Source organism: Poecilia latipinna, unplaced genomic scaffold (genome assembly GCF_001443285.1).
Source record: "Poecilia latipinna isolate Pla-1442-1.1 unplaced genomic scaffold, P_latipinna-1.0 Scaffold1833, whole genome shotgun sequence".
Classification (NCBI taxonomy): Eukaryota; Metazoa; Chordata; class Actinopteri; order Cyprinodontiformes; family Poeciliidae; genus Poecilia; species Poecilia latipinna.
Window position 1 is genome coordinate 61,748 of NW_015114449.1, and position 11,094 is coordinate 72,841.

At 40.2% G+C, this 11,094-nt stretch overlaps 1 protein-coding gene across 3 annotated transcripts in view; it reads left to right on the forward strand.

Moving 5' to 3' along the window:
• Positions 1-11,094, forward strand: part of LOC106934605 (semaphorin-6D-like) — an 86,228-nt gene that overhangs the window by 41,777 nt on the left and 33,357 nt on the right. For 2 of the 3 annotated variants that reach the window (XM_015014601.1, XM_015014602.1), the window contains exons 13-16: positions 101-256; positions 2,002-2,175; positions 2,271-2,411; positions 5,360-5,437. In XM_015014601.1, coding sequence (XP_014870087.1) covers positions 101-256; positions 2,002-2,175; positions 2,271-2,411; positions 5,360-5,437 — 549 coding nt within the window. The remainder of the gene's footprint in view (positions 1-100; positions 257-2,001; positions 2,176-2,270; positions 2,412-5,359; positions 5,438-11,094) is intronic. The other variant, XM_015014603.1, reaches the window with a different exon arrangement.

Sequence of the window (11,094 nt, forward strand, 5' to 3'; positions counted from 1 at the left end):
ATCTAGACGCTGAAAAATATTGTGTGCATGATTTGAATATTATCATATTGTATGTAGTGAGGTTGCTGATTGTAAAAGTTTTCTTTTCTTTTATTCCCAGACCTGGTACTTGTGCAGGCGACGGTCCGGCCTCAGACTACAAATCTTCGGTTCAGTTCCCAGATGAGATGTTGACTTTCATCAAATCTTATCCTCTGATGGATGAGGCGGTTCCCTCCGTCAACGACCGGCCCTGCTTCACACGGACGTCGAGCAGGTAAAACGCATCAGAGCTTCCTGTCCGCTTCCTGAAGTCACAATATGAATGCTGAGCTGGTTCCGGTTCACGTTCTCTGCCATGAACGAGACTGATTATGTTTTAAAATATCAGAGCTCCATTTTGGAAACACATGAGCCATTATGTTCTGCTCCAGATCGTCTGTGAAGTTTGATTAAACATGCATGTTTTGCTGGGGTAAAATGCTTTCTTTTTAGACCTTTAGAAAGCGCTCATCCCGCGATGCATGGTCCAAATCATCAGCAATAGCCAGGTTACGCATGTAGGTGGAAAGAGTTAAGTTTGTCATTTGCTGTCAGATAGAAAATGTAGCAACCGTTACACCTGCTGCAGATAGTGGGAAAGACGGAGTCTGCTTCACAAGATAAGCAGGTGTTGACTGGCTTACACCCACAGATGACACCTGCCCAAATCCCCCTTACCTTCATACTCTTCTTCTTCTTGTTTTTGGCAGAAATTGGCATCCACGAATAAATCTGTTCTTTAAATTATTGTCAGATGTGCTGTTGTAGCAGTGTGAGTACATCTATGCCAGACTGCAGTAACAAGCAAAACGCTTTGGTGTTTTTTTTTTTTTTTAATCACCCAGAGAAAACCTGAACTAAATGCTCCAGGAAGGCCAGGACAATAAAAAAAAAGAGTTCTTAAAGGTCAAAATGAAAGAGGAGGATGTAAAGTGTACCCGGAAGGGGCAAGTTAGAAAATTACAGCCACAGCGAGGGATAGTGAATCCGCTACCCGACCTAAAGCCTGGAGGATAATCATCTGTATCAGCCGTGATTAGATGCTGGCTCACAGTAAGTTCTTGCTCCGGCTCCCACCGACTCGGCAGCTCGGAGATTCTGTGACCTTTTTAATCTCCGGCTGTAGATTTCAAATGAGTTTCTGATGGATTCTAATTACCAGTCTGAAATGAGAATGAGATTCTTAATTCCATGTTCGAATTAGCCTCTCTGCTGGAGAGGTCCAGGCTGACCCAGATAATGATGATGCAGATATCCGAAGGGTAGCGAAAATCTGCTGACTCCTTCATGCAGCATTAGTCAGTTCGACTCTTGGGTAAGGAGTGAGCCTCAGTTTGTTTCCATTTTGATGCGAGTTTTATGAAGAACGAGGATAAGTGACGATAAAAGTAAAGTAGAAATCAAATGGTTGGTTTTGAATGATTTCTGTAAGAATTGATGCAGATTTCTAAACCATAAAGAGAAATTTAGATTCTTGTTTCAATATGAGACCGATATTTTTGCTTATCATGTAAAGACAGCTGGAACTAGTTTGAGGTTTAAACCACATTATTTCACTTTTTAGCCTTTTTAATATGGTGCCAAAATCATTGCAGCTTTTCTCCTGGTGGTATGACTCTTCTTGATGCTGTCAGTACTCTGTGTATTATGACCAAATGAGGACAGATTTTCCCCTTGTTAGATTTCTTGGGTCAGATTTTCCTCTAAAACCGGCTGTGAACTGCTTTACTGATTGATTTATTGGATTATTAAACAATTTCTTGCAACTATACAGTAATTAACCTGTCTTAACTATTAACTGTATAGATAAGTTTGTAATAGTAGCTGATGATTTCCTAATACACAAGAAATATTGACAAAAGTTGAATTTTTAGATGCACTTTCTGGACATTGAGGTTATGGAGGCGTTACAAGCGTCTAATAACTCACAACACAGATTGGATTTTCAAGCTCTTTTTCTCCTCTTTCTCTTTTTTTCAGGTCCAAGTTGACCCAGATTGTGGTGGATGTTTCAGCCGGTCCCCTTAAGGACAGAACAGTCATGTTCCTGGGCTCAGACGACGGCCGTGTCCTGAAAGTTCTGGCCAGCACACATCCCAATGACAGCTTTGGATCCAAACTCCTGGAGGACATCGACGTTTATAAGCCCTCCAAGTATTGCTCCTCTCGTTTTTAATCCGCCTACCGCTGGCGTTGAAAAATGTGCCCGGATTTCAGAGCAGTGCTCCGTTTTCCGTTTGTGTGCTCAGGTGCAATGTTCAGGGTCAGGAGGACAGGAGGGTTCTGGGACTGGAGTTGGACAAGGACCATCATGCAGTGTTTGTTGCTTTTACCAGCTGTGTGATCAGAGTGCCACTCAGCCGCTGCACCCAACATGGAGCCTGTAAAAAGTAAGGAAACAGGAATAAAACTAACGACTTCATACAAACGTTTAATCGTAGGGAAATTACACTCAATCAAAATGTATTTTAAAATTTAAATTGGAGTCACTGTGAGATGTACGAGTTTAACAAAGTCTCAAGTTTGTTAGCTACAAATCTATTTAACTATTAAAATAGCAAGCCTAATTTGGTAGCATAATAAATATTGTAGAAACACATGTGCATTCGGGGTAATAATGGGGGGAATCTGAATCGTAAAACATGAACATTAAAGAACTTTATTTATAGACTTCATTAGGCTGAAAAGAACAGAGCTCACTGCCCAAATTAGAGCACATTCATCACTTTAGAGGGATGCATGTGCGCTCACACACACATGCACACACTCACATTGGTGTTAATCAGGCTCATTTTAATCACTGAGCAGGATGAATGAAAGCCAGCCAGTCTGGTGTGGCAACAGCTGCAGTGGCAAAGCGAGGCTTGCACCAGCTGTAACTCCATCACGCAAAGCCACGCACGCTCTGCTGCTAGTCAAACACACCACAGCTTCACTGTGGGTTTTACACCCAACCGAGACTCGGATTCGGAAAAACTAACGAGTATGAACAAGACGTCTGCTTTCGGTGTAATGAAGCAAATTGTTGGTGAAGAATATTTGAGGTAAATTTTGGTTAATATCAACCTTAAATTAACATCTGTGGAAGGATAATCTCTTGCCAAATGCAGCTACGGTTGGCGGAGTTGAAATGCAGCCTGGATCAACAGTCAGAACACATGTGGGACTCATTTTAGTACCAATAATAGGCATGTTGCATCAGAACTGTGGCATGGAGCAGCAGAAGAAGGTTGCCTCGTGTTTTACATCTAGTGGAAACTAGAGGAAGAATGTAAACTTTAGGAGGTGGAGCTATGCTAACAATATGGCTGAAAAACGTATCACAATATAAGCATTCCATATGGAGCATGTTCAATAATTATTGATTTTCTTTTTGCTGTTTTACATATCTGAAATGCAGGCAAACCTGTTATGAAATATTTTTTTAAACTGCTATCAGGCACAGTGGCAAAACCTTGAACCACTGCTGCGCAAGTTACTCAACTGGTTGTTGCTAGGTAACCAAAGAATGAGTGAGTTGCTAGGTAACAAACGAGTGAGTGAGTGAGTTGATGCCACCAACCTAGCTAATCTGGCTGTGAGCGGCTAAAGCCTTTCTTCTGCCTACATTCCCCAGAATGCTGTGCGGTTCTGGATCACAGTTCAGTGAAATAAATGAAAACTCTGTTTCATGTTTCTCATGTGTCTGTCACACACACACACACACACACATATATATAATATACCTGATTTATTGGTCAACTCTAGTTGTCCGACCCACTTTAGAACTTTAAGGATTGATGATCTGCTTATTTTTTCCATCTTACTAGTAATGGTTGGTTAATGATTATGCACACTGTTGGCCCGCTCCCTGTCTTGTATTTACTGCTATGTGTTGTTTTGGCACATTTTACTGTTGCTCATTTTTTTGAAGTCAGATTGCTTGTCTGTTAGTTTTTGTGCCTTTTGTCTTTTGCTTGCAGTATCATTAATTTCCCTGAACCTGAACTTGTTTTTCTACTGAAAGCAAAAAATTTTTATTTTTTTTTTCTGACTGTTGCCTTGACTTCACCCCCTGGTCGCTGGGACTTGGTCTCTTTATTCAGAATGACTTGCGATGTGACGGTTTGACAGCACTGGTAAATACTTACACTGCTGTTTTGGCTGGCCGCCGTGTCGCCTCGGTGTTTTGCTTGTGAATTGTGCCACTGTGCATTTGCGCGTGATTGATGGGCAGAGCCCGAATAAAACTGGACTGGTAATGGATGAAGGCGTTTGAGACTAGATGTGCAAACACGTGCGAGTTGTTGGCGGCCGTTGTTTGCGTTACCGAGGGTCTGCTAGATTTGAAACGGCTACCTGATGGCAGCTGCTGTCACGAGCGTGTTTGGCTGTGTGTGTTTCAGAAACACATGAAAAGATGGTGACAGCTCACCGTCTCTAAACAAAGGCAGGGGAAACTCAGACGTTGTATTATCAATGTGTCCTTGATCTTAAATGCAGGTCTGTTTTTGAACACGTCTTTGTTTATCTGACTTGCAGAGATATTTTGTGACGACTGTCAACAGGCCATTTTGAAGGTTCTACTTTTATCTTAATAGCAGGATACTGTAATGTGGACGGTAAGGAGAAGATCGGTTTTTCTTTAGGTCTTCGTATACGAACAACTGCAACAAAATCCAATTATCAATAATTCATATCAAAACAGAGAGAATACAAGTGAGATTTAAATCTTAAATCCCCAAAAGACTCCACTTTGCTTAACTTATCTCTACCTTGTAATTTAAAATAGATTTTTATTTTAGTCCTTAAGTTACACTTTTTGGATCATAAGTTTTGGCAAAATTACACAAAGAACTAAATATTTTCCTTGTTCTACAAGTTTTGTTGTATTTTCCAAGGGTTGTTTTTTTTTATTTATTTGCAATAATATTTAAACTTTGATTTAACTTTAAAAGAATATATTTTTGCCATATTGTTCATTATTGGCTCCTGTTTTACCAGTAATTGTGTGTCGGTCTTGAAATTTAATGAAATGTTTCATTAAATCCTGATTGGTCTTTTGAATGGAGAGCAACTGATTAGAAACTACTGAAATGTCCACGTTAACTCGCAGAGCTAAACATTGGAGATGAGCAGAGTGAGCTGAATCAATGAAGACAAACAGAGAAGTAACAGGTTTATTATGTGATAATGAAGAAATTAGATCAGTGCTGGGGGAAAATGGGGAGTCCTGAATTGTTTGTGAACCACTTGAACTTGAGCCTGTGTGTGAATTTAACCTCATGAAGGAAAACGTGGAGCCCACTGGACGGCCAAATAACAATAAATTCCCGTCTTCTTCCTTTTCCTCCTCCAGAGCCTGCCTGGCCTCTCGTGACCCTTACTGCATCTGGCTTCGCACCGGGACATGCGCCAACATGGCACCAGGCTTCAAGTATGTTCCAGTTCCTCGTAATCTTTCTCTCACTGTCACGCCGCCGTTCTGTCTCCCCGTACTTCCTGTTATCATCGGTCTGACGGCCAATAAGGCTCCGGAGGTCCTGCTCATCTGGCAGCAGAAGGGTCGTACATCTGAAAGTTGTAAATCTGTGATGCCAGAGTGAAAGGATGGCTGTAGAAGTGCAATGAGGACAGATGTTGGAAGGGGTTTCTGGGAGTGATGTTGGTCTAAATCAGCTGTAGACAAAAATCTGTTGAGTCACAAACAAACTCGGTCTCTGGCTTTCTGTTGAACAATTTGTCCTGCTGACGGCGACAGTTCTTGAATTATCACTTATTTTGCTTCGGTTTTTCATATTAATGAGCATTCTGTACGTCCAGTGATGAGATCCATCTTTATAAAGCGTGCAGAAGGGATTTGTTTTTTATATATTGATGTGAATTCCCGCAAATCTCTTTGATGGCATTTTATTGTTCAGTGACTCCACCAAATGCCAAACTTTTTGTTTGGAAAGAGTTTTTGTAACTTTAGAAATCCCATCCTCCATTTGTTTCTTTCATGCTGCTTAGTTTGACAATTTTAGATTTTCCCAGCAGAACTTTTAAATAATTAAATAACTTTGATACCTGCAAAATATTCCAAATGAATACTAAAATGCTGTTTTTTTTCCTGGATTCATCTTCAATACCGGCCGTAATTTCCTCTCTAAAATCTAAGGGATTGTGTTGTTTTGCATCAAATTATATTTGGCTGGATCCAAATTTAGTAAGTAGTAATCAGAGCTACTGTGTCTCTCATTAATGTAATCATTAACAGTTGTGGACATTATGTGTCAGAGTTACTTAAACCTTAAAATATAATAAAAACTATCAGGTTTATTTCAGTCTAATTTTCAAAGCTTTAATACTACTTTCTCATTGGAACTACTTTTGCAATACATGCTACAGACCTCCAACCTCACCACTTTCCCAAGCCTCGGTATCATTTTTCATAAAGCTCACATAGGTGTGCTGTGCAGCTCTGTGATTGTACCCAGGGAAACTTTTTGATCTCCCCCGACTCCGAGTTTTAACAGAATTTCCCAGAGTTGGAACTTTGATCATCTGAGCACCCAGCCTCGCTCCGTCGACGCTGCACCAGGTGCTGAAAAATCGCTTCCTCAGCTTCCCGTCCCTGGCAGATGGCTGGCATTCCAGCCATTTATGTGCAGCTGGTTTTTGATCACTGATCTGTGCTGCTGATCTGCAGATAAGACCTTTGTCGTTCCTGCGCTGGTTTTGCAAGAAGCAGCTTGGTTTCAGAACAGGTGGGAGTTCCTGGTGCAGCTGAACATGGAAGCTGAGAGAAACTCTGGACTCTGATGGGTTCAGGGTTCAACTCGGACCTAAAGACTAAAGCAGTTTCTGCTCCCACAAAGCAACGTGATTATGTTTAGTCCTTCCTTAGCGTCACTAATTTTATGCTTTATTCATAAGTTGCTCATATATATATATATATATATATACCTGAATTTGCTTTTATTTCTTATAGCCAAACATGGTTTTGAGTCCATTAATTTAATCAGAACCAGTCTTACTGATGTTCTGCATCTCTCTGATCGCTTCGCTGCGTTTGTGACTGATTATATTTACATACCAGAATGTTGCAGGTGCTTCGTTGCTCCCTGAGGTTTAGAGCAAGGCTTTCCTCTGGAGACATACGTGAAAATAATATAAGTTCGATTTGTGGAGGGTTGGAGGAATGGCAAAAAAGAAAATCCAATAGCCGCAGATCGATGTTATGACGTGCTGCACCGTGAGCCCGAGTTACCCGACACTTAAAAGGTATTGATTGAGAGGTTCCACAAACACTGGGTTTCGCAAGTTAGAAGCTGCCTGCTGAGTTTGTTTGTTTGTGCATATCTGCGTGTATTTCTAATCCTGGTACTGCTTGAGAATATTGACAAACTCGATGTGAAAACAGTGGGCTTTTATCTTAGGGCTAGAATCTCTTGGTATGAATGTGGTGTTATGAATTGAGCCGATTCATTTGGGAGTCAGTAGAATCTCCTAAAGGAGAGACTCTGCAGGTTTTCAAATCGTTGAAAACCTTAATGAACGAATGTACAAAATATTCCATTTTAAAATATGTAATATGTCACCAGTTTGTCACCTTGAATATGGCAGTTAAGTAACTGTCACCTTAATTGTTATAAAACGGCTGAGTATCAAAAACAATTTAAAAGAAATTTGACTTCATAGTCGTATCTGAAGCCTTGAAATGGGCTGCTGTCTCTTTAAGAAGCCTTTCTGCGACTCCCCCTTCAGCATGTCGTCACATCAGTCCATGGATGGTGTTTACAGCCGTTCTTAGGAGCTTTGCAGTAAATTTGACAAACTCGGCACACAGTTCTGCCAGGTGCTGGACATTGGCTGCTGTTGCTAGTCTCGAGGGGCAAGCGTTTAGGCACCCCCAAAAGGCTGCCAAGGAAGAATCAAGGATTTCTCAAACATGCATGGCTGAGATGAAGCAACAGTCTGAGTATGTGTTTGACGAGGGACTGATATTAAAATGTGATATAAAAAGTGAATTTCTTTAAAAAGTTACCTTAGAAAGCTGAATTCGTTCATGTTTAAAACCTTTGAATTAAATGTGGACTAATCATGATCAAAGTAGACGACACAAGATGCAACAATAATTTTGGAATGTTCTTTTTGAAAATTGTTTGAAATATTTGTTAGGAAAAGTTAAAATCCCGGAGTAACTATATCGCTGATTCATGCTGTGCTTTGAAGTTTAAACGTCTCTGGTTTGTGACGGGACAGCGAGTTTAATGTCCTCCAAATTATATATAAATAAATCCAAGATCAGCCTGGGTAGTCTGCATTTTTTATTATAACCCTCAAAGATTTAAAGCCATATAAATGTTCCGCAGCGAAGCCTTTCTCTCTGTTCGGTTCATTCCCAGCACATATTCCCACCATCTCTCCGTCTAGACAGTGTTTACACTTGCTACTGAAGCCTCCGTCTCCGAGACCCAGGCTGTCAGGGACCCAGTATAATTTGACAGGGTCAACTTGTCCTCTCGTATGAAGAACCACATTACAGTCACCTTACTTTTTTTTTTCTTTTTTTTCTTTTAACTCTTTTATATTGTATTATGTCAAAACAGAACAGCGGCATCTTTTAGAAATTTCTGTTGATGGATTTTAGGCTGCCGATAGTGAAACGACCGTGTCTTAAATATTTATGTCACATTTTCATGCAGTTTACGGGGAAAGCTGTCCGCTGGAACGAAGCATGGAAATTGAGTTTCACTGAACCTCTCTGAGGCACTTTGTGCCCTATAAGATCTACAGCAGCACTCGACTTGAGATTTTCTGCTCTTTTTTTTTTTTTTTTGTATATACATCAAGCCAGTCTGATCGCACCAATATTTCTATCAAAACTGAACATCATCTGTGTCAAACACAAATATTCCAGCAGGCATACATAATCCCAGTATTGATCTGGCTCCTCTGCTGGCAGCTCTTTGTGTTTGCCTCCATCTTTTTGATCCGTCTCCTCTCGTGGATCGATGCGAGGAGAGAGGGGCCAGTCGCCTGTCTTTTAACTCATCGACTTTTTATGGGCACTTGTTCAAAGGAAGAGGGAAGCTTTCCGCACAAGTCACTGAGTTGGTTAAAATTCGTTTTGATTAATTAAAAGCTCTTTGTTTTTTTTTTGTTTTCATAAACCTCTTTAGCATAATGATTCTGATGACATGAGTTAAATGTTGATATATTTGCTTTTGATTTGAGAACTGCAGTTGCAGATGCCGTGTTTTTCTCTCCTTGAATTTGAGGAGTTTGTTATACGACTGCAGGATAAATACGACACATGATTGGCGTTTCTAATAAGATCATGTCATTATGACAGGGAATGAGTTTTGAGACAGGCTTTTACGTAAAGGTTTCCATGTCTTCAGGGAGCTATTATAACAACTTGGCGCTTCAGAGCTTATCTGTGGTCAGCAGAGAAATAAAGGTCAATCCATAAATCTATACTCGTAGTTGGTGAGCATGCTTGCACATTTATTAGTCATGTTCACAGTATTCAGTCCATGGACACAAATGAGAGATTCGTTATTTAAAAAATAAAACTTTGAGCGCTGCTGTAGCTCATGTTCAAACCTACAGGGGGCGACCAACATGCAGTACCGACTCGGCTCAGTTAAGCTAAGGCAGTTAGCATCATGGAGCGCTCGCTAACAGAACCATGCCTGACTTGGTCATATGGGAAACCACTAGTGGTGACATCAGTGTTTAACAGACAATGTTTGGGATGGAAAGGAAGGAGAAAAACTTGACACTGATTCCAAATACACAACAAAACCAGTTATGGAATAAATGATGTGATTTCTGATGCAAAGCAATGATTTATCTACATGGAATTACCTATAAATTAACAGGAAAGAGAATTCAAAGCCTTAAGACTTTAAAATGAAACATTCCTCTTCTATGCGTCTTTTTAATTAATGTGCCTGGCTTCTTTCAGTTGTAAATATTTTAAATAAAACTGCACTAAAGTGAACCATCTACTCTACAGCCTTATGGAAACATTTCCATTGTCATATTTGCAAACAAATAATTCACAATGACTCACATTTCTCATCTCTAGGACTATAAAAACATGATGAATCATCTTAAGCTAAAGAAAATGGAAAAGAAATGACTCGTATACTGAACTCCCAGTGTTTTGTTTTGTTGCCTGGCAATAATATTGGAAGCTAAATCAGATCTTCTCCCTCTGCTGTAATAAATAGAGGACTTTCTGTTGTAGTTAATGTTGGATTTGTTTTAAAGTTGTAAAAATATGCAAAAAATATTTGTGAAACAAAGGCTGTGAGAGAATAATGTCCAGTGTTTCTAACAGCCAGTCCTTTCCTTCGGGCTTGATAAACCTCTGCTGAAATGATGGCGCTGATGGAAAAGCTGGCGGGCAGTTTTGTTTCGGTCTGCTTCATTTACTTTCGAAATGAGACATTTCAATTCATCTGGAAAAAGAATGCCAGATGAAGTCAAAACACTGTTTTCTGCTAACTTCAGAGAATCGTCCATTTGCCCACAGACACAGGAAACAATATCTTCCGCGGCAGCACAAAAGACGCTCGGCTCATAGTTTTTAATACAGACAGGAGCTGGGATGGAGCAGAGAGGAGACGCCGCAGGAAGATTAAAATGGACAGGATGAGCAGGTTGAGATGAAAAAGAGGCGAGGAAGGAAACTGAGGGGGAAGCGAAGCTGTGATGCAAGATGCGGAAAGGAAGAAGAAAGGGGGCAAAACATACGAGACGGAAAATTACAAAACAAGAGCAATATCTGTGTCAGACACTTGAGGGATGAAGAAATAAAAGCAAGACAGATATAGACAGACAATTCAAGAGAGCCGTTTTATTTCCATTCTGAGCTTTTCTTCTTGATTTTGTGTCGGCAATTATAAATCAGGGCTTGTTTTCAATCAGTTGGGCATCTCGCCGTTTTATTAAGCAAACCACATCGAGTGTTTTCAGATCCATTCAGGCTCTAATTTTCTTTAAAGGAAAAGCGACCACTTTGACCACAAAAAGTCACCACCTTAATTTTCCAAAGCAAATTCACTGGTGCAGCTAATCACCTGATTGTTTTTTTTT